This window comes from Spizellomyces punctatus (assembly GCF_000182565.1).
Source record: "Spizellomyces punctatus DAOM BR117 chromosome Unknown supercont1.11, whole genome shotgun sequence".
NCBI lineage: Eukaryota > Fungi > Chytridiomycota > Chytridiomycetes > Spizellomycetales > Spizellomycetaceae > Spizellomyces > Spizellomyces punctatus.
The window spans coordinates 435,584-461,831 of NW_015971547.1; the positions used below are offsets into that span (position 1 = coordinate 435,584).

The 26,248-nt window shown below is 48.1% G+C and overlaps 8 protein-coding genes across 8 annotated transcripts; 4 read left to right on the plus strand and 4 right to left on the minus strand.

Moving 5' to 3' along the window:
* Positions 1–365: 365 nt before the first annotated feature.
* Positions 366–3,633, plus strand: SPPG_06217 (uncharacterized protein). Its single transcript, XM_016754424.1, has 8 exons — positions 366–1,098; positions 1,178–1,279; positions 1,355–1,525; positions 1,585–1,814; positions 1,884–2,306; positions 2,375–2,488; positions 2,562–3,332; positions 3,399–3,633. The coding sequence occupies exons 1-8, from the start codon at positions 964–966 to the stop codon at positions 3,472–3,474; spliced, it is 2,022 nt and encodes a 673-aa protein (XP_016606564.1). The 5' UTR covers positions 366–963; the 3' UTR covers positions 3,475–3,633.
* A 262-nt stretch (positions 3,634–3,895) lies between these two features.
* Positions 3,896–5,789, minus strand: SPPG_06218 (uncharacterized protein). Its single transcript, XM_016754425.1, has 4 exons — positions 5,247–5,789; positions 4,882–5,187; positions 4,381–4,821; positions 3,896–4,319 (listed from the first exon to the last, which is right to left on the minus strand). Exons 1-4 carry the CDS (start codon positions 5,682–5,684, stop codon positions 4,005–4,007), a joined length of 1,500 nt encoding a protein of 499 aa, XP_016606565.1. The 5' UTR covers positions 5,685–5,789; the 3' UTR covers positions 3,896–4,004.
* A 1,096-nt stretch (positions 5,790–6,885) lies between these two features.
* On the minus strand, positions 6,886–9,503 carry SPPG_06219 (uncharacterized protein; the record flags this gene model as incomplete). The annotated part of the gene is made up of 9 exons (XM_016754426.1): positions 9,447–9,503; positions 8,976–9,319; positions 8,659–8,892; positions 8,423–8,575; positions 7,932–8,339; positions 7,625–7,848; positions 7,382–7,552; positions 6,986–7,286; positions 6,886–6,921 (listed from the first exon to the last, which is right to left on the minus strand). Exons 1-9 carry the CDS (start codon positions 9,460–9,462, stop codon positions 6,886–6,888), a joined length of 1,887 nt encoding a protein of 628 aa, XP_016606566.1. The 5' UTR covers positions 9,463–9,503.
* Positions 9,504–10,365: 862 nt separating this feature from the next.
* SPPG_06220 (uncharacterized protein) lies at positions 10,366–12,570 on the minus strand. Its single transcript, XM_016754427.1, has 9 exons — positions 12,014–12,570; positions 11,827–11,932; positions 11,746–11,769; positions 11,502–11,671; positions 11,203–11,441; positions 10,924–11,140; positions 10,797–10,862; positions 10,660–10,728; positions 10,366–10,592 (listed from the first exon to the last, which is right to left on the minus strand). The coding sequence occupies exons 2-9, from the start codon at positions 11,888–11,890 to the stop codon at positions 10,494–10,496; spliced, it is 948 nt and encodes a 315-aa protein (XP_016606567.1). The 5' UTR covers positions 11,891–11,932; positions 12,014–12,570; the 3' UTR covers positions 10,366–10,493.
* SPPG_06221 (uncharacterized protein) lies at positions 12,200–14,525 on the plus strand. Its single transcript, XM_016754428.1, has one exon. It carries the CDS (start codon positions 12,965–12,967, stop codon positions 14,327–14,329), a length of 1,365 nt encoding a protein of 454 aa, XP_016606568.1. The 5' UTR covers positions 12,200–12,964; the 3' UTR covers positions 14,330–14,525.
* Positions 14,526–15,042: 517 nt separating this feature from the next.
* On the plus strand, positions 15,043–17,095 carry SPPG_06222 (uncharacterized protein). The gene is made up of 2 exons (XM_016754429.1): positions 15,043–15,404; positions 15,467–17,095. The coding sequence occupies exons 1-2, from the start codon at positions 15,319–15,321 to the stop codon at positions 16,977–16,979; spliced, it is 1,599 nt and encodes a 532-aa protein (XP_016606569.1). The 5' UTR covers positions 15,043–15,318; the 3' UTR covers positions 16,980–17,095.
* Positions 17,096–17,159: 64 nt separating this feature from the next.
* On the minus strand, positions 17,160–22,137 carry SPPG_06223 (uncharacterized protein). Its single transcript, XM_016754430.1, has 10 exons — positions 21,155–22,137; positions 21,021–21,081; positions 20,294–20,949; positions 20,109–20,219; positions 19,412–20,039; positions 19,029–19,344; positions 18,896–18,963; positions 18,567–18,829; positions 18,174–18,494; positions 17,160–18,096 (listed from the first exon to the last, which is right to left on the minus strand). The coding sequence occupies exons 1-10, from the start codon at positions 22,022–22,024 to the stop codon at positions 17,257–17,259; spliced, it is 4,134 nt and encodes a 1,377-aa protein (XP_016606570.1). The 5' UTR covers positions 22,025–22,137; the 3' UTR covers positions 17,160–17,256.
* Positions 22,138–22,641: 504 nt separating this feature from the next.
* SPPG_06224 (uncharacterized protein) lies at positions 22,642–26,171 on the plus strand. The gene is made up of 5 exons (XM_016754431.1): positions 22,642–22,836; positions 22,936–23,591; positions 23,658–23,716; positions 23,780–23,848; positions 23,917–26,171. The coding sequence occupies exons 1-5, from the start codon at positions 22,695–22,697 to the stop codon at positions 26,081–26,083; spliced, it is 3,093 nt and encodes a 1,030-aa protein (XP_016606571.1). The 5' UTR covers positions 22,642–22,694; the 3' UTR covers positions 26,084–26,171.
* The last annotated feature ends 77 nt before the right edge of the window (positions 26,172–26,248 follow it).

Here is a 26,248-nt window from a genome sequence, read left to right on the forward strand (position 1 = left end):
CTTGTTGTTGGCCAATGGTTGGATTGATGCTCTTGATGATTTCCACGCCCCTCCGGGACGCTTGCTACGAGCACGAATCAAACAAAAGTGTCTGTACGCTTATTCCAGTCAAACAGGACCGGAGGGTAACTGTTTCTTCTTGCCTACGATTACTCGCAACTCTTGATTCCGCGGCTGTTTTCTTTTTTTTTTTTTGTGTGTTGAATAATTCAAAGGCATCCAACATACACACACATTCCACTTAAACACAAACATGCCGCAGCACACACCAAAACCATCACACATCGCGAGTTACGTAAGTAGGAAACTAGCGGAAAACCTTGTGTATTTATAGTAATTTGAACAATCGCTGAATTGCCATGATGGCAAAAGCAGGGTATCTGAGGCGGGAAAAACACAACACATCGGATGACCTAGCACGAATAGAACCAAAGGTAGGCATTTCCATTTCTTTTTTTTTTTTAGGTGAACAAAGTGTGCTCTAAAATTAGAATGACATGAAAGGATGTTGAAGCGAAAAAAGGGCGTGGGCGGGGAATAGTTTAATCAGACCTAATTCCGAACTGATGATTTTGAATTTTAGCTTTCAACTCCCATTATTTTCCTACTATTTGCTTTGAAATCTGCTCAACCGAGTGAGGGATCCCAGTCTAAAGCTCAAAAAATATCCGAGGCTGGAGGGTCTATTTGTATCGGCCTATTTACCTTTTTTTTGTGGATCGAGTGTCTTGTTGGGTGTTGTCTCGCCTAGAATATCTGTAGCTGTCGTAGGCGGGCTCCCCATTTGTCCCATTCCTAAGGCCTTTTGGTGTGGTGCAGTTGTGGATTAGGTGTTCGAAGTTGGTCTGTCGTCGATACTGTCTCCCAATTTCCGGTTCTGGTTTCCTTGATTGAGGTCTTTCATTACTACACTCGCACCCTCGTTAACCACCCCACCCTCAGACGGCGTCCCCGGGAACCACCATGCGTTCACTGATATTCCTGTTCCTCATTCTGGCGGCCATATGTGGGAGCGGTCGGGCTGCGGATGCGGAGGTATCAACTTGTGCGGTTGGGTGTATGAAGAATGTTAATGTCACGGCTACTCAGACTGTGGGGGTAAGTTTTCTCGATGGACCTTTTTGGTCACTTTGGTCTCGTAATGATTTCTGATTGCTGAACTTTTTTAAATCTCTAGGAGTTTTGTCTCTCTTCAATGGCGCAAGCGAATAAGACCAAGCTGGCATTTCAAATGTGCATGTTTGTCTCGCAATGTCCCGAACTTGCTAATCCCGCTCAGGTAAGGATATTGGGTCCTGCACTTGCATGAACACATTCCCGCAAGGTGCTGAACGACAACCGTCAACAATCACAGCTCCCCACCCTGATATTCGATTTCTGCGAATCCGTCATCACCTCAGATGGTAAACTTCTCGGTCGCCTCCTGAAACTCAACTCGACAGCTGTACCATTGACCAGAGATAACCGAATGGTAGTAGGCTGGTTCGTCCAAATGGTCATTGTGGTCATCTTTCTACCCCTCTTTGTATGTATACTTGCCGTTATTCTCAGTTATCACAAGCCTCAACAGTCATTTTGTTGCAGGTATGGAACCGCGACCAACGTATCATCCGATTCCGCCACTGGTCCATGTGCGTCACGACCGCAGTGTGGTTATTGATCTACATTGGGCTCGTTGCATTCTTCTACACCGCCTTAAGCGATCTAAGATCTGTATCGGAGAGAAAGATTCGGATGTGGATTGGGGCCATTCTCGTGTCGTTCTCGTTGGCAATGCCAGGGTTTTATGCGTTGATTTTGACCCATTACTTTCTGTGAGTTTTTTTTTGGTTGGACATTGTTGCCTGTACCGGGCAATTGGGGCTTACTTTGTTGGGTGACAGGGACAAAGCACAGCGTCTTCGAGCCATCCTTCGCGCTGAACTACCCCAGGTCTACCATTACGACCGCGTCAGCCAAACGTCCACCCCCAAAAACTCTATCCCAGAAGAACCCAAAATCTCAGCAGCTGCGCCGCCTCTTGGCAAGAAACAACATAGTCAAATCTACCAACCTCAACACGACCAGCTCCATATCACGGCTACCAGGCTTCGCCGTGTGAATTTCTGGGCCCAAGAGCGCATGGCATTTGTGTACTACTTTGTGACTGCAATCCCCATGTTGTGCTTTTTGGCTTGGTTGATGAGCGTCAAATGGGGCCAACCGGATTTTGAAGAATACACCGTCTGGGTGTTTTTGTGGCAGATTTTGGGAGCGGATCTGTTGATTTTGGGCTTGAGAGTGCCTTGGGTGATGATGGGTGACAAGTATGTGAATGTTTTGCATTTTCTAGCGATACGGAAACCATTCTAATCTCTGGTTGTTTTATTTCTAGCATGGCAATCAAGTGGCAGATTTTGGTCACCGCTATTGTAATGACCTTCAATAAAGGATGGACGGCCTACGATTACTACAATCACTCGCAAGCAACAGCGGATGGTTTGGTCTGGTATGTAAAACTCGCAGCACGACCAAATTAAACCCACTTACTCATGTGTCGCTGCATCGTTGTATAATAACAGGCTGGCCGTCTTTGCCCCAATATTTTATCATGTTCTCCTCCTCGCCGCGCCCACAGTCGTCGCCCTCCTCCCCGAATACCAAGACACAGTTCGAAAAACCCGAACGGGTCTCCTCTGGCTCACCCGCTCCTCTCACGGCGCCTCCTCCATTTCCGAGAATAAGGGCTCCATGCAGGATCTTCACGGTACAACCACAACCATGAGTGTTCGCCATGGATCCAAGAGCGCTGCAGTCAGTAGAGTGGGACAAGAGGACACTCCAACACAACTACCTGTCATGTCCGACACTATCCGCAAAATCACGACATCAATTTCTTCCACGGCTGTGAACCAGCGGACCAGTTTCAGTCATCCCATGCCTGCCAATGCCGCGTCAACCGTCACGAGCCACCAGGCAGCCCAAGGAGCAGCTCAAAAGCGGAACCGATCTACTTGTACCCCACCCACCCGCGAACTGGACCTCACCCTCGCACACCCCGCCAGTTTGTCCGCTCTTACAACCTTTGCAGCTCACGAGTTTTGCACTGAGAACCTCCTCTTTCTTGCCAATGCCATGGATTACCGGCACAGATACTCACGGTTTAACGGTCCCGATCGCCAAAAGTACGCACAGAACATCCTCTATGACTTTGTGAGGGCGGGGAGTACGAATGAAGTGAATCTTCCCAGTGGAATTCGGAGAGAGATTGAAAAGAAGTTGAAGGAGGCCCCGATTAAGGGCGATGAGTGGAGTGGCGAAAAACTGTTTGATGATGCTGTTGAGCATGTCAAGTATGTATTTGCATTGATGTGGTGCTTATCAAGTGATTTTGAAGGCTTACATACCTCTTATTACAGACAAATGCTTGCAACAGATATTCTGCCACGATACAAGCGGTCAAGGTTCTACATCGAACCGGGCACGGGTGCATGAAGAACGCTGTTCGTATAATGTTCCCGAGAGTGAGGGGTTGGGTTGTGGGCCGCACGGATGGGAGTAAGAACATAGAACACAACGTCATCATGTTCATCTGTAATTTTTATTCTCTTTTACATTTTTGTTTTAAAAAATGTTCTTGGTTTTTTTTGGGCATGTCTTTGGGTCGCTCGGCTGTTTGGTTTATGTTTGTCCTTCTGGGTACATTTGAGGAGGTGCTTTGGTCCGGTTGCCCAGATCCTCATTGCAGCTTGATAAGCGGGCATCTAAAGTTGTCAGATACGTTTTGTGCCCTTGCAACAACATCAGGTAGTTTGCTCAATACAGTTGGGCTTTTTTCGAAAACGTATCCTACAATGTGGATCACATCTGAGCAGAAAATATCGAACGGATAATTGTTATAGACGACATTAAGATCAATAGTTCTATTACCCTACACCAAATCTATCGCTCAAACCAACCATGTCACTTATTCTCCTTCTACTAATATATGAAATACAAAAACTCGCTGACCTCACACGCTGACCTCACACACTGCCATTTTCCTCCTCAATCACTGGTATCTCCCTATCCCACACAACACGCCTCCCTACATCCTCCCAAAACACGGCATCAGACTGCCATCCCTTCTCATCTATCTCCACCACAAACCCAGGAAACTTTTCTATCGCCCACGCATGAGATGATGCTAGAGCTTTTAGAGGCTCTGCAGTGGGGTTCTCTGTGAGAAGGGTGTGGATGGCGGTTGCATGGAGCATGCCTTTGATGATATCATGCGGTGTAGCCGAGGGATGAAGGAGGAGGCAAGGGTTGGGCGTCGGTGTTAGAAGGTAGTTTTCAGCCTGGGTAAGATGATATTGAGGAAAACAAACACATGCAAGCAAGGTGTGAGTGGGTACAAACCTTCAACACACTCAAAACACCCTCTACCTCTCCAGCCTCTTTAAACGCGGTGTTAACCTCAACACCAATACGAATCCTCGCAACGGGCACATCATTCTTAATCCATTCCCCAAACCATTTCTCATAAGGCCGTAACTCCTCAACACCGGATACACGCCCCTCTCGTACAAACTTCCAACACACCAATGCTAGCGTAGTCTGATTCAGCACTTCAAACCGCGCAGCCCGGAGAAGGGCGAGGGTTGTCGTGAAATGAAGTGGACCCAGAAGGAAAAACGTGGTGAAGAGAAATGTGGGTGTGTGGGAGAAGGTGATGGCGCAAACGCCTATCAACATGCCCAAGAGATGGGCGACGGACATTTGGGAATCATCTTTGGCGACGAGGTCTCCGACGTTACCTTGCAGCGCAAAGTTGCGTGTGAATGTCATATGCGTTGCACCCTATAAAAGTGTGTGAGTTCCACCAGCAAGGTCAAGGCAAAAACACGAAGAGAAACAAACCCAAATCGAGTAATGAATCGACCTCAATGCATAGCCCACCCCCGCCAACCCCAAAAACCACCCACCAGGCGCAATGGCCGTACAAAGCTGCAAAAACGCCCCTCCAAGTGATGACACCTCTCCAACCAGTTTCCACGTCTTGGGATGCGAATCAAAACTCCTCGAAAATCGTTGGATAAAAAACAGTTTTCCTATCTCGCCTATACCATCTTTGAGAACCCACTGTATCGCCACCGCGCCTGTTGTGGCGGCTGGAGAGCCGACGCCGATTGAGGAGAGCATCGCTTGGTTGCAGAGGACAGAGACCTGCAAAGGCAAAACTATGAATTAAAGAACCCAAGTGAATGCATGCACACAACACACACCGTGCTCCAAATCAACGTCTCCACAAACTGATAGACGTGTACTTTGGCGTAAACTGGATGCACACTCCCCGGGTACCCAACAGGTAAAAACATGGCCTTTATCCACCCCAACACTCCTCCTCGCCACACTCCCATCCTTGTGCCCGCATCCGCAGTCCATGCATACAAAAGCGGTTTAGAAGGATGCGATGGCTTGGTATAGACCCTCTCTCGACCATTAATGGATTCAGTCAAGAGTGGTTTGGATATACTTGTCGTGGACGGATGCCGGCGGATGAGAAAGGGGGCATGCCGGCGGATGTGGTGGCGAAGGTGGATCAGGGTGCGCCGGGATTGGAGTTGACAAAAGGTGGTTAACATTCTTATGAAAAAGGTGATGAATTGGACGGGAATCGAACTGCGAATCGAAAGTTGAAAATCATTTAATGCAGCTTTCATACTCCGATCAATTTCGGATGTGTCACCCGTTTTGTTAACAAAAAAATAAAATAAAAAAAAGATAATGGAGACCGTCGAATAACTTTTTGTAAAATAAGGTTGAAATATAGACATCTGCGAAAGTTCGGTCAAGGGCATGCATGAATCTATTTGGGGGATACCAACTTGTAACGAATATGTGTGTGAACAATAAGCACATTTTTATTTTCGGCCACCATGAGTCTGGTGGTTTGGGGTATATCCGCAAGGACCTCGAAAAAACGCTGTCAAATATAGACTTGTCTGATCATAGAGAAGGAACATATACCATTGCACGCCAAAACAAGGAATCAGATGCCGATATCTGATCAAAAAGTAAAGTGCATCAGAACAAAATCGGGCTATCATCGTCTCAAAGGCTTTCCACTATATCCTATTATGCCGCTTTTCAGTAACGAGTTTTTCATTAAATTCAGGTGAACAGGGTTTTCCCAATATTGCTCACTTAGGGAACCATATCGAAAAGATAAACCAAAAACGCCTCCATTGCTGGTGAGGCATCTCCTCCGTGCGTACAGGGATCTTGTATAATAGACCTAGTTGCAAGGTTGGAACGCCATGGCCTAGCAGACTGCGACTACTGCATACCCACCATTTCCATCACTGTACGGATTGGGTTCTCGAAAAGCAAAATGGTGTGTCTATGGGCGAGGATACATCACGCCAAATATGGAGCAGGTCCGCTTCCAACTTGGTTCATACAGGCCAGGTGCTGAAAATCTGATATTAGGGCAGAAAAAAACATTTATCTCTGGGCAAACCTTTAGATTCTTTTCTGGACTAGATACTAGCTGCTATCGTCATTATCGTCGAGATGGCGCTCACGCCGGAGGAGGGAACGATGAACAATATGCGGCGGCAGGTAATGATGACTATACGATATATCAACTAACCAACAACTTATCTATGATCATCCCACGGAGATCGAGACCAGACACAAAAGTCCAGGTGTCGAGACTGCCTGTGGTGAGGGCATGAGAACGCTTGAGTTGCAAAATTACATCTTGCTGAGACCTTGTGCGCTTGTGTATGCAGATGGAATGGGCAAGATGGGGATACTTTGGTGATAAGAGAAGCATACTCAGGGTTGCTAAACGTCTGTAGATCTTTTGCCAGTGTGATTCCACCAGCTTGTGAATTATGGGTATATTTGTAAACAGGTTCAGACCTTTACTTGGTATCCAACTTTTTCGGGTCTCTGATAATGCGAGCATGGACGGCACAACATCGCCCAGTCACTTCCCCCAAACCTTCCTGCTCACCTCCCTCCACGCTTCCATCTGTGTCACAATTCTCTCTTCACGACTCTTTGCAGCCGGAACATAAATACTGCCATCACTGGCGTACCTGCTAAACTCTGCTATTTCGCCGCGGCCATCGTACAGCTCAAACCAGGCTGCTCGGACCTGCGCAGTAGTGGAGAAGTTGCCAGGAGCTGAGGGAGATAGGAAGGACGTGGAATCGAGAACTGAAGCGGGGTGAGTCGAGTACGAGAACTTTTGATCTACGCGGTTAGGGAAAGGGGTGAAGGTGTATATGGGAGTGTTCTGTGCGCGAAGTTGGCTGAGCGGGGAAGATGGTTCACGGTTAGATATAAATCTCGTCTGAACACAAAGCAAACAAAGCCAAGAAAACTGGGCAGCAGCCGTGGAACTCACTTTGTGACAATAGCGCAAGTGGAAATACAATACCCGTCGGTGACAATCGCCAAATTAAAGTATTTTTCCTTTGGTGCAACGGAACGTATTTCTTCATTATTCCTTGGTAATAGAACCTCTCTCATATACATCTTCCTGCTCCGCGGAACAAATGTGCCGGGTGGGCGGTCCCTAGACGCAACGAATACTCTGTAAATATAAAAGTCGTATTATGGATGGAAGTATCTTTGTTTCGTTGCTCACCACGTAGGCATCCACATATCCGCCAAAGTCATGTTCTTTCCATTCAAGTCGCTAAAAAAGTTTTTGTAAAAATACGACGATGAGTTGGTCGCTTCGCCGATCAATTTCAGCGTTGTCGGCGTTAATGGAAGACCGCCTGACGGGGGAGCATATTCCGACGGGTTGAGAAAGAAAGTAAGGGCAGAACCGGAAAGAATCTTTCCGCCTCCGTTGCCACAAAAGTCCTGTATACAGGTGGGAAATATTCGTTCTATGCATTAGTCTGGATGCCAGGAGAATGCAAGGCACATAACATAAAATGCTTTACCAGAATTAAGTTTTTCAAACTGTTGTTCTTGGCGAGGTTCAAGAGGTTTAGCCAATCGTCCCCCCATTTCAATATGTCATCTACGCTGCCATCAAACGTAGAGATATGGAGCCCCCAGGTTTGTTTATCCAATTGAACCGCAAGGGTAACAGGATTCACGACGCCCCTTGTGTTATCGGCAAGGAATTCTTGTACGGTGGGCAGCGAGAAGTTGAATTCTTCGTTACTTTCGTCACGAGCAGATAGACGAGGATGTGTAATGCCATGGCCATTTTTATGCTGGTGCGTAGAAGGTGGTTCGTAAGATGGGACCTCAACATGAGGAACGGGAGTTTTTGGATCGCAGAATTGGAGCCAGTAATCTGCACCGCTGGTAATTGCAGTTTCAGAGCCACATACAGCAAGCCACTAAAAGGAGAGATAAGAAAGGATGATAAAGAGGAATGTCAATACATTATACTTGATTTTCGTCAATGTGTCCGGTACTTAACTGGAACCTCTATTTCTTCCACTTTACCAGTTCTGGGGTCTTGCAGGGTGTATAGGGTGGAGGGAGACATTGGTGGGGCATCCATTCGAAAGATGAAGGTAGGCATATTAGGTGGACCGGTGTTGACTGCTTGAATAAATCTTGCCTCAGCATCCTAACATATGGAAAAAATAAGTGAACTTTGTCCCCGACATACCAATCCCCCTCTAATCCTTCCGGTAAGTAAACTTTACTGACCCTCAATACGCCGCCTTCATTTTCGGCATACTTTCTCAAAGCATAAAAAGCGTCTGTTCCGTCAATTCTCAACACTCGCCAATCCTGATAACGCCTTCCAAACCGATCAAGATGCTCTTGGTAGGTGGAGGAGTTGTAAATAGTGAAGGGGGCAAGCCACCATGGCTCGGTGACAGTAAGCTTTTCGTCAGATGAAGGGATGAAGGCAAAAGGTTGGATAAAATAAAATGCTTGCTAGGTACGAGATATACACGATTCATATGAGAAATGGGAGTCGATGTGCAGGAACGGAAGCAAATGCTTCAATGAGTACTTACAGTGTAGCATTGAGGTTTATAGAGGGTATGAGCATCATTCAACCTCCAAAACAAATTCTGAAGATCCATCTGGAAGGCAAAATCCGTGTCGTATTTCCTAGCTGCAATATCACGCAACCCTTTTCTCAAATCCACACCAGGCTGACCATAAAGAGCGCTTCCTTCCTTGGCCAAGTCAGTAAAAGCGTATATATCCAACCATTTCTCGAGCTTGGCCAAAGCGTCCTGCTTTATATCGGCGCGAAAAGGAAAGCTTTTGTAGCATGATAGGACGCGGGAGTAGGAGTAGATGGTGCTGGGAGAGAAGCTGCAAGCATCAGCTCTACGTGCTTTTGGGTTGATTGCTAAAGAGGTGTGGATGCAGGTAGATGCGAGGACGATAAGGAATGGCCAAGCGGCACGCAGGACACCAGGGAAGACGGACATGATGGAGTGAGCTCCAGGACGGGATGACCTATACACTCTTCTTACATCTTTTTATACACATCAATTCTGCAGGTTAACTCAACCGCACAGCATGACGGAAAGATATCCGTGAATCGCTGTAAACGGCGGAAGTTTAGCGTTCGCGCCGGAAAACCTAAAGCTCCGCCAAAAAATCGAGGCTGTGTACAACCGCAGGGGAGGCCATGTTCCCTGCACAGCGTACAGTCGATGCATCCCTGAATGTGCATCCAACCTGACAAATATGTAAGGTTTGCGACAAACACTTTTCAGTTAAGCGCCTGAACTTTTCTTCTTTTGTTGAATGCCCGACGTAAGCACGTCATATGGAAATTCACGACGGAGCGCTCCGATCTTGCTGTCGCGTCGCCCGCCTAACCCACTGGTCACATGATTGCACTGCCACTGATCGGTCAGCAAAGCGGAAGATGTGGGACTCCGATTCATGGTTTCGCTAGATGCGTTTCCCTCGTAAACGGGTAGTCTATAAACATTACACATAATTTTGTTCCATTATGGGAAATCCCAGAACATGTAGGACTATGCAAACGTCAGCGCGGGGTTGGCACGGTGTCATTCGATTAGTAGTGTGGTATTGCAGAGTACGTCTTCCCGCCGCGCAGGAGTGAATCCATGAAACATACTGGGCTGAGCACTCGATCGATGAGAGCTGCATGTTCTCCTCTCATGCGGGTAGTTAGTGTTACAGGAGAGTCGATACAGTCAGGCATGCGTGGTGTCCTTTGAGGAATCAGTGGTATACCAGAATAGTTCTCGTTCCAGGTAAAGTTAAACCTTCAGCCGCATTGTCTTACAGAAAAGAAGATCGGGCATCAGGAGACTCGTTCACCACAAACTTTGAAGAGTAGGTGAGTTTGAGAGCACAGTAATATGCTAATGTCAACCATAATCGGACGCGAATGCTGGCGGGGGCAAATGTCAAAGATCACTTTCATCATGTGTCAATATTACTTATCAAAGCCAGCACAGAGAGTAAGATATCAGTCATCTACGTCCAGTATGCTACCTTCGATGACGAGGGGATCGTCGTAGCAACATTAGCAATGCTGCTTATCAATTCCATGCAGGATCTACTTGGAAAACCAATTGACGTTTGCCTCCCAAGTACTTTGGTATAATCTCATCTCGTAGGTACGCCAATTCAATTTGCATCTTAGCAATGCAAATAGTCAGTTTTCATTTGACTGCAAAAAGAAGATGATCATTTGTGGATACGTACATGGCGTCCGGGTATAGTTTCAAAGACCAACTTTTCGGCCTTGTCCATTTCTTTCAGACCAAGCCAGTCCTAAATCAGAAAGTAAAGCTTGGCACTCAGTGACGATACGATTAGTAGGTGAAAAGACAGTCACATACCTCTTTATACAACGGTTGATCTCTCAACGGGATAACAACGCCTTCCTCATTCCAGTATCCGAACCACTAGGCAAGCAAGTTTGAACAACACTGCCGAAAACGTCATCAAAAATGAACTGTACTGTACCGCACTCTGCTTTGGCACAACCATGTCATCATCTTCAAACATTATCATTACAAATTTCTTGAGAGACTTTAGGTTTGTGGCATAGGTGGCATTTTTGTATTCTCTCTCGTTGTTGATATCAGGGAGAAAAATGTTTTTCTCGAGGTATGTCTCATAGTTTTTGGCGTCCTTGTAGTATTGCGCCTGGACGACACGGGATTGGACCCACGAGAGGTACCTAGCATTCACCGAGTAAAGCGTCCGCTGCTAATCCGTTACAAGGACAGCACTCGCACTTACGCGCCCCGTAACAATAAGCTTCGTGCCAAGGAACAGCTGAGATCGTTCCTATCTCTGCAACCCGGCCATTCCGACACACCCCCATGTTGGGATCCAAACGTTACAAGATTGTGCATGGGTGGATCATTGCAGCGTTCGACGTATGCACGCAGGAATTGGCCACCTTGCGAGAATCCAATGGCGTTGAAACCGTCTTTGAGATTAGAGTGTGATTTTAATTGTTCGCAAACTTCTTGCACCTAGTCAAACTTGCAAATCAATACGGGATTGAGATAAGATGTCAAGACGATATCCATTACCTGCCGATTAACTTGATCGAAATAGGATGCTTTCCGATCGTCGTCATCCGAATTTCCAATCATGATAGAATGTACGTATACTCCGGGCAACTCTTCCTCCAACGTTTGTTTCACTTGGCCCATGCTGTCAGGATTACAGCAGCTATCTCCCATACCATGCCACAGAACCACTGTGCCATGGAACAGAGTGGTCAGTGACAGCGTATCCAGAGACGGTCCTTAAGGGGCAAACCGCTCATCACACCTGGCGTTGGCTTGGAGTTGGCGCCTGCAAGACAAGGTTCGATTCACTTTGCTCATGTAGATATAAAATCGTTTGGCTTACTGTTTGCGTATGACAGTATGGATGCAACTCCAAGTAGGAGTTTGACGAGCGGCAGGCGAGCCATTGTTGTCTAGCTTGTTGAGCGTGGGTCACTGTCTAAAGTCCTCTGGAACAAGGTAAGGCAGATGCCAGTGCATCAGTATCTATAGTGCCTCTGCATATATCCAGTATTATGCGCAGTACGCACCGATAAAATGTCAATAGTGAAATGAAATGGTGGAGAAAAGGCAAGTTGCCAAAAAGTGTGCGTATGTGTCATATCACGTAATGTCCGAACTCTTTTGTGCTGACATTTGCCGACTGCCCTTTTCTCGTTGATCGCCGCAAGCAGCAACCTCGACCAGAAACAAAGCACATGTCTTTGATGTGTCAAGAAAGAAGTTGGTTAAAACAATTGCGGGAGGGGCAAAGGCTTTTGGATTCCCTTCCCCCGCAAGTTGTTTCTGACACTTTGAGCTCGTGTGTGTTGGGCGCACGCTCTCCAAGTCCTTCTTGTCTGCTAATAAACGACCCACATGCCCTTTTGTCCCCAAGGGTTTCGTGTGCCTGCCGACCATCACCTGAGGATGTGACCCCCTCATCGATAAACGTGGTGGGGGGATGAAACTGCTTGTTTTGCCCCATTTCCAAATGATTTACCAAACCTCACAAGTACTTAGTTATGTTATTGCCGAGTAAAAACGAATATAACACTCTTATGCTGATCTCCCCCAAAACAAAGAAACCATTTACATAAAAAAAAAAAGAACTCGCCCGTTTCACACCTTTTTGGTCGGAGGGAGAGTGTCGCGTTCGCGTCGCGTTTGTTCTCCGCATGCGCACGGTTGAACACTTGCAGCTGACCTTATTAAAAAAAAAAGTTTTGGAAATTTGGGCAACCGATCATGAGAACAAGTTGAACGGTTTTCGGCATGAAATCTCGCCCCCAAAGGCCCAACAAAAGCAAACTCTTTACTCTCCGCGATTGTTGGCGTAAAGGGTGTGGGCTTGCCGTGGTCAGCGGGTTCAACAGAAAAAATCGATTGAATGGAGCTTTTAAACAAGACTTGCTTTTTTTAATCGATCAACCCCCCGTCTCTGGTCTTGTTCAAAAAGCTTTCCTTTGTGGTGTGATTTTCAGACGTAAGTCGTCCGTCAAATGGCAGCTGTCGCTGCCATATCTACCTTTGCCGCCTGTCAGACTGTGGGACATCCAGACAACCCGCATCCTACCTACAAGACACCCTTGCAGCAGCAGCAGCAGCAGGACTTGAAGAAGGAAACACCCTCCATGTCCAAGGAAAAGGACAGGAGCTTGCAGCTAAAGGAACGGCAAGCAAAAGTCTTGTGTAAGGCGTTGCAAGGGATACAGGACCAAGAGGATTGGTATACAGCCGATCGGCGGAGAAAGGCTGAGCACGCTCTTCCAGCTGTCGGCGGTGAAGCGTCTTGGAAGGCAGAGGGGGCACAGGCTGGGCAGTGCGATGCACCCAAGGAAACAGTTTTTGCAGCGGTCCCCGAAACCGAGACCATTGAATCGAAACAACAGCAGCAAACTCAGAGCACGGAAGCGCAAAGGGTGTCTCAAAACGTTGGCCAACGACCGAATGAGAACCACTGTCAAACGTCACATCGCAGTGGCGATAATGCAAAGCACCAAAAAGCAGATAGACAGCAGACGGTAGCGCCTACGGTAGCTCATCGGCAACAACCGGTATCTCCTCGATCCCAGCAAACTCTTCAGTGTCCTCGTCCCCAACGCCACGCACCGCAATCGCAGCAACGGCTATCACCCAACACAGCGCTTTTCCATCCTCAACCCCAACGACTCCAGCATCCGCAGAGAAATCATCTGTACCCGTTTCTCCCCGCCAATCACCCGCAACAGACAATGCATCATTCACATCAGCATCAACCGCATTCACACCAGCATACACAATCCAATCTCAATCATCACAATGCTCACCAGTCCATGCCCACAAATCGTCCACAATCAACACCGCCTACACCTCGCAAACCGCTGGTCACGATCGGCTTCAACCCAACTTACACCCACCCGACCACATCATCAAGTGCACCATCGCAAACCACCAGACTTCCTGGATATACAGACACTGAACCTCCTCCAGATCCCTACGATAGCGGGCTAGAAATGCCTAGAAAACAACAACCGGTTCATCGCCGCACGCCCTCTTCAACTCAACACAGTCAACCGCGAAAGCCAGCATCTGCACCCGCCCGCCCGCACCGTCTCGTCCCACGTCGGACTTTTCCCATGGCGTCATGGACGACGACTATTGACTATTATGCACGACGTAGCGACTCTCCATTTCAATGCGATCCAAGAGGAACTGTGAATTTTGCAGATCCTCCTGAGAGGCGTTCTAGACAAGATCTCAGAGACGATATGGGCAAGAATGAACTCGATGGTCCTCCTGATCTTGAATCCTCGTTTGAAGAGTCTGATGAATCCGAGGAGGGGAGGCACAAAAAGTGGAAATGGTTTGGATGGGCATTTGGCTGATTGTTCAAGGTGGCCACCTTTTTTTTTCTTGTACAATACCTTGCAACTTTATTAATTTATATTATTGGTATGAGAGCTACATAAATATTGATTGGTTTTTAAATGGGCTGGCAATGGGCGTATCGCCTACCGTACTGTTCCACCAAAGGTAGAAACGCATCAAGATCGTTCGCACACGTGCATGCCTACATCGGCATTCAAAGCATGGGCCCATCTCATGGCTTTTGTACACTTTGGAAGCGGTCCTTGTGAAGTTGCATCTTTCCCTCATATCTGTAGAGGCAGGAAGGCAATAGCCGAATCTATTGAAAAAATCACAACTTGATGCCCGAACATGTCCTCGAAATCACACTCGATTTGACATTTTCCAGTCCATTGTGATACCTTTTATGGCGAGATCCAATTATTGATGATACCTCCCTGGATACAAAGACAAACATGGTCTCCTTGGGCGGGTACAACCTTAAAACTCTAACAGCTGATGCGTTGACGCTAGACTTCAAAGTGGACAACTGACCAACTCTCCATATATGAATCGTTCATGACGGCAAACCCATTTCAATATTTTTAAATACCATGAAAATAAGAATAAGAAAAACAAGTGTTGAAAAAAAGGACACAGCCTGAACTCGGTCATCTGACATAATCCGCTTACTTAACGCGCTATCCCCCAAATGACATCACGTCCGAATGGGTTTTTTGAAAAGGGGGCGCGCTTGATGATGGAAGGTTGCCATCATCACACCATTCCTTTGGAAATTGTTTATGTTGGTGGGATGGGATGGGATGGTGGAGGAGGGTATTTAAAAAGGAGCTTGAACTCCTTCCCCCCCATCCATTGTACTTTTGAGCTATCCTACTCTTGAATTACTATAAAACAGCGTTTTCTTTTTGACGGGCACATCTCTCGCCTAATCACACGAGTCCCGTTTATACATCAAATCTTGCACCATTGCAACCTGTCAAAAAGGTGAAAAGCAATCCGCGACATGGTGAACCAAAAACTTGCAGTAGCGCTATTGTTGTCTGGAGCGGCCATCGCTTCGTCTGATGCCTTCCGTTTGAGAGATGCTGGGTAAATATGCAGTCTTTGATGTCAGATTGTCATGCATGTCAATCTAACGCGGCAAATATTAGAATCGCCGTCTCGAATGCCATCCAAAACTTTGCAGTGATTCCCGGAGCTGCAGCCGAGAACGCAAAAGAAGAGGCATATCTTGCCGCAAAGGCCGCCGGTGATACCGCCAAGCATTCAGGAAGAGCTGCACGAGCCGCCGCTGGTGATATTCAAGACGCCATCTATGATACTGGTGCCTCGGCTGTCCACGCTGTCGGAGATGCCGCCAAGGTTGTCAAAGACACGGCAGCAGGTGCGGCTGGGTATGCTGCTGGTACGGTCGAAGGTGCCTATGAGTACGCACGAGATGCCGCCGGAAATGTAGTCGAAAAAACCAAGCGAGCTGCAGCCGATGCTATTGATACCACAAAGGAGAAGGCTGCCCAAGCCGCGGAGGCTGCCGAGGCAGTCATTGGCACAGCCAAAGTAAATGTAGAGGAGACCGTTGACGAAGCAAAAGCCAAAACAGAAAAAGGCTACGATAAGACCAAGCGTGCCGCATCGGAAGCATACGACGCAACCAAGGAAAAGGCTGCACAAGTTCAGGACGCTGCGAAAGAAAAGGTAGACCAAGCCTATGAGGCGACCAAGGACAAGACTGCTCGCGGGTATGGGGCCGCAAAAGATACCGCTGTAGAGGCAGAAAACAAGGCATCGGGAGCATACGGTTCAGTGAAACAATCCGCTGAAGATGTGTACGATGCAACAAAGGAAAAAGCCGCCAACGTGTACGAATACGCCCGTGATAGTGCTCAACCTGTCGTGGACGCTATTGTCGGAACGGGTGCAGCAGCAGTTGGGACTGCCGCAGAACTTGGTAGCGAAGCAAAAGATGCAGTCGCCGGAGGTGCTGCCTACGTAGTTGACACAGCCAGAGAGGCTCGCGATTCGGTGGTACGTAACGCCCAACATGCTGCGAACGTCGCCCAGGAAAAGGGTCAAGAAGCCGTCAATGCTGCCAGTCAAGCCGGTCGTCGTGCTTACGAGGCTGCAGAGGAGATACCCGTGAAAATAACTCGCTCTCGTCCCGCCCGCCAAGCCAGACAAGCAGCCGATGATGTGAATGCCCGAGTACAAGATGCCAAAGCTCGTGTTAACAGCGCCGCGGAAGGAGTTGCAAACACGGCTGGTGAAACCGCTCAAAACGTCAAAGCTCGCGCTTACGAAGCCAAGAACGCCGCTCAACGCCGTGCAGAGGAAGCAACCAACTACGTCCAAGATAAAGCCAAGGACGCTTCTCAGTATGTAAAGGATGAACGTGACGGAGCCATTGCTAAAGCCAAGGGAGCCGCTGAGCAAGCCCGTGGATGGGCAGAGAGCGGTCAACGACGTCGCGCCGTCGAGGAAGCCAAACTCGCTGGTGAAAAGGCTCAGGAGAGTGCTGAACATCTTGGTGAGGCTGCCAAGGAAGCGGTTGGTGCTGGAGAGGGAGCTCCATCCACTTATGAGAGACTCAAGGTGTTTTTGGATGAGAATGTTGCAAAGCCAGTGCGAAGAATGAGTGGGGCTGGGATTGGTGGGAATGATTTATAAAGTTGTGGGAGGTAGATGGGAGCTGCGTTGGGGGGAATATAGTTCTTGTCTTTGGACTGTCTTTAAGACTGTATATTATTTCTTGGTGTGAACAGTGATTTCCATTTGCAAGTACAGTCGCAGTGCACATTTCCTTTTCGACATTTTGCCAAGCTTCGGTATGACGATCGTTCAAAGGTCCGTCAGGGCACTTTCCCAAAGCATTTGTAGGGATGCCACTATTATTATCTATTAATTTAATCAATAATCCAACAAGATATAACCTAATAAATGCCCATCATCCGCTCTCGGCAGCCCTTCTCTCCGCTATATCCCTTTCCTTATCTTTTTTATCCCCGCTCCACAATGTCGACCCACCCCACCGCTCATCAACCCAAGTTTTTACATGTTTAATTCTCTCCTGAGCAAAGTCCAAATCCCTGTAAATACATCGGATCGCTTCCCCAACGCCATCCTCTTTTTGCAATCGTTCCCCAACGACCCGGGCACGTTGTTGCATCTTGGTATCAGTGACGAGTGTCTCGAGTGCTGACGATAGTTTATTTACGCTCAATTTCCGTAGCGTGACACCCACTCCCAGATCAGATATCCGGTCCGCCCAAAAGAATTGATCACCGAAAAAGGGGTGAATAGACATTGGTATTCCAGCGCGGAGTGTTGCGGCTGTTGTTCCAGCCCCTCCATGGTGGATAGCAGCCGTGCAGAGGGGAAAGAGGAATGAATGGGGTGCGGGTTTGGTAAGTGGATAGATTTGGGGTGGGTATGTGATAGGTTCGGACGGTGTTGAAGTGGCAAGACGACCTGACCATCCTTTAGAAAGGATAGCCCGTACATTGGACTTTAAAACCGCAGATATAATCGTCCGAGTCATTTCGTCTGGGTCGCTGACAACGATACTACCAAATCCGATATACACAACCGGCATTCCCTTGCTTTCCTCTAAAAACTGTCGTAGATCCTCTGGTGGAGTCCAGTCCGGGTCGGAATCATCGAGAAACCAGTACCCCGTGGTGTGAATCCAATCTTGCCAGTCGGGTGGGGGTGGGACAACGGTGGGGCTGAAGCTGTAGAGAAAGGGGATTTTATGGTCGTTGAGAGTGCCTAGTTGGATAGGCGGCTATTTTAGGAAAGTCGTTCATGAGCTCTTCGGCGATACTTTCAGTAAGTACAAAGTACACCAAAAAGTGAACTTACCCTCCCCAACGTTTTCCTCCGAAACCGATTCACTTGCCCACTCACTCCCCTCCACAACAACCCCTCGATCATAACATGTGTCATCCAATTATAGCTTCCTCCCAATCCTCCCAACCCTTTCCGCTTGCGATCTGGAACGGCAAAAGGATGTGGATAGTACCGCGTACGTGTCCATGGCATTGGGAAGGCGGCAAAGTAGGGAATCTGAAGATGCTCGGCAATATGGAGACCGGCCATGGCGGTTGGTGATTCGATTAGGAGGTTGGTGTCCTTGCAGGCTTCGTAGGCTGATAGGAGGAGCTCGTCTACCCAGCCACGAAACTAGTGTTCAGGACATAAACAGTAAGTTCCATCTGTTACCAGCATCAGCAACTACAGATTACCAGAACCTACCTTTGACACAGCCTCCCTCAGAAACCCAACCGTAAACATCCCATTTTCCACACACAGCCGCATTAACTCTGCAGGATTGCCTTTGACTTCCCGAAACTCGATGCCAAATCCTTCAATCCAGTCCTTATATTCAGAGTGCGTCGCAATACGAACAGTGTGACCGTCCGTCTGCAAACGGAGGCCCAGAGCAATGTAAGGTTGAACGTCTCCACGAGTCCCAATCGTGAGTAGTGTGATGTGAAGAGCGGCAGGGACGGGTGGATCTATATTTAATAAATATGTTAGTAAGCATATATAAGTAATTGCACACAGATACACGATGCACGCACTGTAAAGTTCCGAAGGCCGAACATGGGAGTCGCTTCTCTCGATATCGTCCAAAATCGAGGCTTGATGTCTGCCATATCAGTGTTAAAATAAATGATTCCTCCAGATCTAGCAGGAACAGGAAAAGTAAATCACCTTAACGGACTCAAAGCTCGTTCTACCCCTTTCGTGTCCGCACAGTCCATTTCTCGAAGACAGCGTCCCAACACCTCGAGACACCTACTTCTCACATCCGGCGAATGAAACTCGCACAGAAATACATCCCCGGCTCGTGTAGTAATCCTGAGTCGCCATCCAAAACCTGGTGCTTCCAAGACGTCTACAATATCAATTAGGGGAACAAGTAATCGGGTTCGGATGCCGACTCGTTTTGATTTGAAGCAGAGGTGATTGGAGGAGATGTAAAGTTTGCCGAGGCGTGGGACGGTCCGATGTAGAGAGCAGTGGTAGGCTGGAAACATGATCGTAAAGTTTGAGTCATCGTAGAGAAATTATCACCCAAATATACAACCACCTACATGCAATGAGTTGTTCTGAATCGGGTAACGCAAAAGTTTTCCTAAACTCATCAGCCTTTATCTCCTTGTGCTGCTGCTGCTTTTGTGTCGGCTGCGACGGCTGCGATCCCCCTATACCCGAAACGACGCTCATGTCCCTCAAAACACCAGCATCCGACCTAGTTTTCCGATGGCCCAACTTTCTTCTCCAGCCGCTTGCCGGTCGAGATGGCCCTTCCCCTCCAGACTGACCAAACTCCGACGCAGAGGTAGAGGACATGGACGAACGCGAAGGGTGTGACGAAGAATCCGTTGCATCTCCATCTTCTGATATTCTTTGTCGCGGGCTGTCACTTTCGGACGTGGGGCTTCCGGACTGGGGATGCTCACTTTGAGTCCGGCGGTGATGACTATTGGATGGAGTTTCCGCGGCAGGGGGAAGGAGGGCCATACTGCCTGTTGGAGTTGGTAGACCGGATCGGCTTGACACGTCGGCTGGCTTTAAGGGAAGGGCCGAGGTGGCTGTTGTATCGTACATGCTTTTACGACGGGGGTTCGAAGGACGTGTGGGTGAGGAACGTTGCGGCTGCCAAAGATCTATCAGCGTCGAGTAAGCGTAAGGGAGATTGTTGAAGTAGGCAAAGAAATACTGTTGCAATCAAGGAAGACAATTAGGTTTGTTGTATTCATCCATTAGAAACACATTAGGGCATTGTACCTCTTCTGCCAACGCTGATTCGTCATCCACAACCTTAATCCTCAATGAGTCAGTGACAGATGATGATCCGCTCAGTTCAAGTTCCGTAATGTTAGCAAAAGGAAGGACAATCTGCAAGTTCAAGGGGAGAATGGAACAATGAATCCCGACACACCCGCCTTTACGAATTCAACCTCACGGCTTACCCGAACGTCATCTCCCTCATTCCTGGCCCTGACCATAGACGCCTTCAGTGCCTTCATCCACTCCTCTCTGGCAGTTTCTGTGTCCGCCTTGAAGCGGTACTTTTTGTCCCTGGTCACAATACTAAAGCCCCTCTGATGCTGCTTGGACTTTTGGACATCGACTACGTTCTTTAGATTCACTCTTCCGAGCGGATAATAGAGGTTCGTCGAATTACGGTAGAAACTCAGTGTATCGTCCTTGAGAACAAACCAAAAAGTTGCGGAGCCTTTTCGTGGTGCTTTTGCTCGTTTTCTGAGGAAGCCCGAATGCTGAATTGATCCGTATTCTCGAGGCAGACTTGCATAAAAGCATATATGACTGTCCGTCATGTATATATTTCCTTTCAGGAGAACAGAGCGAACGAGCCAGCAGGCGAATTCACCACGATATGGTTCGGTTTCCGGTAATTCAAATGCGATCTGGAGTTTTTCAGCGATTGTCAAGTTGGCCGTAGATTGCCCTGCAGGTGTCAGTACAGGCGAGCTATCCTCCCCATCGCTCTCGCCAGAACTTTGTGAAAAGATGTCGCCATCTGTATCGGGTGTGTTTTCCGGTTCCGCCAGCGCATCCGTGGCTTCGAGGAAGAGAGAATGGATGGAAGATCTGTCGTCGGCCACTACATGCACATGACACCGGAATGTTATGCCCTCATGGGAGGTAGTCTCGATGCTGATATTGCCAACTTACAGTGATCAGACCCCATGTGGTCTCCGGATGCCGGCGTCAAATCCGGATCATTCTCAACTTTCTTTAATGATGATATCGTAGATCTAGATCAACAATTCTGACGCTCTCAAGTTGAAACATCTTGGTTCACTCACCAACGCCGCGGTCACCAAATGCAATACAGGATTGTTAACTGCCTCTGCTTCGGAGGAGCTTCCTGCACCGGCGGGACCACGTCCACCAAACCAAGAGAACATGTCTGCAAACTGATGTGATAACTTTTTTGCAAGTCGTCTCGATTTGCCTCTCGGCTTTGTTTTTCGCTTTGTCTTCTTTTTTGTTCTCTGCTTGCCGTCGGAGTTGCCGCTGTCGTCCCCGCTGCCAAGACTGTTTGGGTCGGACTCAGAGTCCAGCTCTGCATCGGCGACCCATTCGTCAGTGTCGGAGAATGAATCTACGAATCGAACCACGCGATTGTCTTTTGAGGGCAACGATGGGGTACTAAATTGGGGGCATTGATCAGGAGCATCCGGGAGACATTTTGCTTGCTGATGTTGATCGTCCTTGATCAGGATGGATGTCCATTGCTCTGTTTGTTCAGATGACCTATCAATCCGTTTTATCGGAGTCGTATTTCGTCTTTGGAGCTTCTTCCACAGGCCCGTTTTGGACTTTTCGTCAGTGTATTTTGTCCTGGGGGGAGACGAACTCAGGGTGCCGTCTTCGACAGAAGGTACATTCACTACAGCCAAATCCAATACATCCAATACGGCCGGAGCGGAAGTAGGCCCGGGATACGTCTTGGGAAAAATATCAGAGTTTGGTCGTATCCGTAATAGTTTACGCAATCGACTTTGCTTTTTCTTTTCACTATCCTGCTGAATTCTCACAGTTTCGATATCTGTGGTGCTTGTTGAGGTGCGACTTTCCTCCTGCCCAACGACGGTCAGCGGGAAGTGGTTTGACTGGGATGTGACCTTTTCCCCTTGGTCAATCCTACTATCTTGTACATTTATCATGACCATTAGATCCGCTAGAATTTAATGGAATATTCGTTCATCGTTGTGCTTAAATGGGCATTTTAAAAATACATAAAAGAAAATATCGGGAGAATGGAAGAAACGACAAGCAAAACTGCGAATCTCCGACAAGATGACACATTCCAGCCGTTGGGGAAAGCGGCTCTCATGTGTTCAAAAATTGCCCTTTTTAATAAAAAATGTTTTGTTTTTGCAATAGGCGGGATTCGAACTCTCATTATAGTCACGTGTTAGATAGCTTACTGCAGAAGCATTTTCAAACTGCATTTCCAGATGGCAGATGCAGGCCATTTACTACGGGCAGAGAGATGTTCCAGAATTGAATGTAGTATTCTTGTGTTGCTTGGAAATGCCAATGCTCAATAGTGTACGCTCATTTGCTCACAAACAAGGCCGTTTCAATCCTTTGGTCGACACTCTCGCAAAGCCCTCGAGCGACCTGTAGTCCATGTCTTTGCACGCATTCCTGATGAACAACAGTATTGACATTAAAAAAGAATGATACGAAATAATTGCTAGACGCAGGACGACAAGGTATCGTTCCGTACAATATTTGTCCGGAGAGTTGGACAAGTGCAAGCCTCATCTGATTTGAAGCGCGTCTGCTCTCTTCAGCATTTTCACCCGAAATCTTACATTCCTTTGGCAGGCGTTTATGGCCAACGACGCATCGGGCACGGCGGCCATCACAGTCGCAGTTCGAGTCCGTCCGTTTTTTGAGGCTGCTGTGGATTCCACAGGCGATGTGGGGCTTCGAAGAATAGTGCAGGTCGTGGACGATCGCATCCTCGTTTTTGGTATATACAATTTCCGTTAGCACAGGAGGGCATTTCAGTTGGACACGCTCTCTATTCGATTCAGGATTGTGTATGCTCACGCTCTCCTACCTTGCATAGATCCCGTCGACCCAAACTCACGAAACCAGACGCGGACATACAACCACGGCTCGCGTCGACACAAAGAGATCCGCTATGGTTTTGACAGGGTGTTCAACGAAACAGCCACGCAGCAAGAGGTCTACGAGGGTACAGCGCAACCTTTGATTGATGGCGTATTGAATGGATACAACGCGACAGTATTTGCGTACGGTGCGACGGGGTGTGGCAAGACGCATACCATCACAGGAACACCCCAGGACCCGGGAATCATTTTCCTTACCATGCGGGAGCTCTTCCACCGCATCGACAATGCATCCTCGGAACAGCTCGTCGACTCTTCCTTGTCTTATCTAGAGGTGTACAATGAGACCATTCGCGATTTGCTTTGTCCATCTCCTTCGAACCAATCACTCGATGTTCGGGAAGATGACGGCAGCAATCGGGTGGTGGTTGCAGGGTTAAGCGAACACCGACCAAAAAATGTGGATGATGTTATGCAGATGTTGATCAAGGGCAATGAGAATAGAACGCGGGCACCGACTGAAGCAAATGCCGTCAGTTCGCGAAGTCACGCCGTGCTGCAAATCCATATTCGACAGAGAGATAGAGCCGCTGGTGTTAACGCGAGCGTCAAGATGGCAACGCTGAGCATTATCGATCTTGCTGGAAGTGAGGTATGCGCACAATTCCGAAGGAATGATCTCCCATGAGCGGAGCTGTTTTATTGACAAGACTTCTAGCGTGCATCTGTAACAAAGAACAAAGGAGAGCGGTTACTTGAGGGTGCAAATATAAACAGGTTTGCTGCGCTTGTTTCAGTTTCTATCAGGACGCACATATCTCATGAATGAGTCCGTCATAGATCCCTGCTGGCACTCGGTAATTGCATTAATGCTTTATGCAGTGAGAGGCCCAACCACATTCCTTACAGGTTGGTGCACATCATTTCCAGGTAAACAGCAATATTCGATCAGCTAACGCGGCCGCTTGCATTAATAGAGACTCGAAGCTTACCCGCCTCCTCAAGTATTCACTTGGTGGGAATTGCCGAGTAGTCATGATCACCAATATCAGCCCCTCTAGTTTCCACTACGACGAAACGCACAACACATTAAAATACGCAAACCGCGCCAAAAACATCAAAACAAAAGTTGAACAGAATTCAATCGATGTTACGGCGCATTTGGCTCAATATCCGAAAATCATCTCAGAGCTGAAGGCGGAAGTTGAGGTTTTGAGGCAGCAGTTGGGAAAAGCCTCTAGAGATAGTTCAGGTGAAGAAAACGGCAAAGAACCGGGAATACGAACCGACATCTTCGAGATGATCATGCGGAAGGTGCAAAGAATATTCGATAAGATGGCAATAAAGGAGAGTGAGAGGTGTGAAGCTCTGGCTGAAGTGGAAAAGAATGAGCGAAAATTAAGCATTTTGAAAGCTATTACCACGATACTGGATCAGAATGCAGCGAATGAAGACAGCCTTTCACTCTGCCGGCAACAGATCACATCCGTCATCGAAGCCACCCATGCTACAAACGTTGGACTCAGACATAATGCAAATCAGGCACGATTAGGCATCCTACGACATAACGCAGAAGTTGATAAGATTGAAAGAGGTGGCGGCGGCCAGAAGTTATCGACGGAGCAGCGGGAAACACTACGAGTCGAGATTCAACTTCTCAAACTCAGCGCTCAGAACGCTCTATTGATGAAACAAGTGGAGGCCTACCAAGGAGCACTTGAGGATCAGTCTCGAACCGTAGTGGAGATAGTGGCAAAGAATGCTCAAATCATATCGGACCTGATGAGAATCACCCACACTGCCCGAGACTCAGACATGATTGGTGAGGAAGTGGTGGCATTAGTTGAAGAGGTTGCACAGAATGCAAGTGGCGATTTGACAGGATTAGCTGGTCAAAATACGGAAGCCCCGACAGTGGACCTCGATTGGGATACCAGCTCGGAAACATCGGAACTGTCGGACGTTGAAAGTAGTGATTCTGAAGTGGAGAATAGTGATGGTGAGGAATCTGGGAGACTGAGGCGTGCAAAACGACGAAATTCGTACCTGCACAAGGAGATGGAAGAAGTTGCGCGATCTTTTACCCCTGCTCCTCAAACACCCGCAGAAGAACCGTCACAGCACACGCCAGATAGAGATGCGGGACATGCAGTCACTCCAGCAACTGCAATAAAACTTTTGCCATCGAAGCAATATGTTGACGATGTCGATGCAACTCCACAGGCTCACAAGCGGGGTGGAAGCCCCTCATTAGATTCCACTGCCAAGAAAGTGCGCGGGCGCGGTGATACCAAGCCGGAGCGAGATATTCGTTCTACATCTACCACCCCCACCAGATTACATAGTAAGCTGCCAGAAGCGTTTGATGATGATGTAACTCCCCTTGCCCGACCCAAGAGATCAATACTGACCCCGGCTGAATTTGGAAAACCACCCCCGCCTCCGGCTTTTCGCACCGACAAAATGGATAGTCTCGGTGCAGATGAGCCGGATCACCATATTACGAACGAATCTCATCAACATACAGGCGGACCTATACGTACCAGTCCGCATCGTAGATCGCGGCGACGAGCACGACAGTCACTTATTCCGGTGATGAAGACAGCAGGGAGAAGAGAAAGCATGCTTCCTCTACCTGCTGGAATTTTGGGCCGGGAAGGTGTTGATAATGATGCACGACGTGTGACGAGCTCCTGCCCGTCAGATAAGTTCCCTCCAGGCCCGATGGCACCGTCTCCGACAGCCACTACCTCTTCAATAGGATGCAGTCCTGGCAACAAAGCCAACCGCGCATCCGACACCAGCTCGAATGCCAGTCCCAGCACTAGGTCGCGCAACATCATAAAAGCTCGAAAAACACCACCACGGACCTCTATTGAGGACGAAGGCAAAGAAAACAGCAGCCAGTCAACAAGGCGCAGCACTCGCAATAAGCCTTCTCGCATATCGTTTGCACCGTCACCAACCACTCCCCGACCAACTGACATACTAACGGCTTCTTCGAATACTAGACGGCGACGCACTATGATTGTTCCGCCTAGCAATATACAAACGAGGTCCTCGACCAGGAGGAAAGCTTCTGGGGATGGGAGCCGGAGCCCGAGTAGTGGAGAGGAGAATGGGGTCAAGCCCAAGTGGAAATGATGACGTGGGCAGAGTGGTGTGATGTTAGTTAAAATGCTGTTATTTAAAAGAAACTGATGAAATCTAATGACAAGAGGTTTGAATTGCATTGCCGCTGCTGCTTTGCCGATGTTACAGCTCCTTGTGGATACAGGGTGAGAGACATTGATGTGAATATTGGTCTCC

Bases quoted from the DNA above. Each gene is read 5' to 3' on its own strand.
- SPPG_06218 (XM_016754425.1), bottom strand. From the start codon at position 5,684: ATGAAAGCTGCATTAAATGATTTTCAACTTTCGATTCGCAGTTCGATT. The intron at 5,188-5,246 runs GTGTGTGTTGTG...TTGCCTTTGCAG, and splicing joins AGACGTTGATTTGGAGCACG to GTCTCTGTCCTCTGCAACCA. The intron at 4,822-4,881 runs GTTTGTTTCTCT...ACACTTTTATAG, and splicing joins CGATTCATTACTCGATTTGG to GGTGCAACGCATATGACATT.
- SPPG_06221 (XM_016754428.1), top strand. From the start codon at position 12,965: ATGGCAGCTGTCGCTGCCATATCTACCTTTGCCGCCTGTCAGACTGTG.
- SPPG_06223 (XM_016754430.1), bottom strand. From the start codon at position 22,024: ATGGTCATGATAAATGTACAAGATAGTAGGATTGACCAAGGGGAAAAG. The intron at 21,082-21,154 runs GTGAGTGAACCA...TCATCATTAAAG, and splicing joins ATTTGGTGACCGCGGCGTTG to AAAGTTGAGAATGATCCGGA. The intron at 19,345-19,411 runs GTAGGTGGTTGT...TCATGTTTCCAG, and splicing joins TTCAGAACAACTCATTGCAT to CCTACCACTGCTCTCTACAT.
- SPPG_06217 (XM_016754424.1), top strand. From the start codon at position 964: ATGCGTTCACTGATATTCCTGTTCCTCATTCTGGCGGCCATATGTGGG. The intron at 1,526-1,584 runs GTATGTATACTT...ATTTTGTTGCAG, and splicing joins TCATCTTTCTACCCCTCTTT to GTATGGAACCGCGACCAACG. The intron at 2,307-2,374 runs GTATGTGAATGT...TTTTATTTCTAG, and splicing joins TGGGTGATGATGGGTGACAA to CATGGCAATCAAGTGGCAGA.
- SPPG_06224 (XM_016754431.1), top strand. From the start codon at position 22,695: ATGGCCAACGACGCATCGGGCACGGCGGCCATCACAGTCGCAGTTCGA. The intron at 22,837-22,935 runs GTATATACAATT...TACCTTGCATAG, and splicing joins CGATCGCATCCTCGTTTTTG to ATCCCGTCGACCCAAACTCA. The intron at 23,592-23,657 runs GTATGCGCACAA...CAAGACTTCTAG, and splicing joins TCGATCTTGCTGGAAGTGAG to CGTGCATCTGTAACAAAGAA.
- SPPG_06220 (XM_016754427.1), bottom strand. From the start codon at position 11,890: ATGGCTCGCCTGCCGCTCGTCAAACTCCTACTTGGAGTTGCATCCATA. The intron at 11,672-11,745 runs GTGTGATGAGCG...TCCATGGCACAG, and splicing joins CAACTCCAAGCCAACGCCAG to TGGTTCTGTGGCATGGTATG. The intron at 11,442-11,501 runs GTAATGGATATC...AAGTTTGACTAG, and splicing joins TCGATCAAGTTAATCGGCAG to GTGCAAGAAGTTTGCGAACA.
- SPPG_06222 (XM_016754429.1), top strand. From the start codon at position 15,319: ATGGTGAACCAAAAACTTGCAGTAGCGCTATTGTTGTCTGGAGCGGCC. The intron at 15,405-15,466 runs GTAAATATGCAG...GGCAAATATTAG, and splicing joins TTCCGTTTGAGAGATGCTGG to AATCGCCGTCTCGAATGCCA.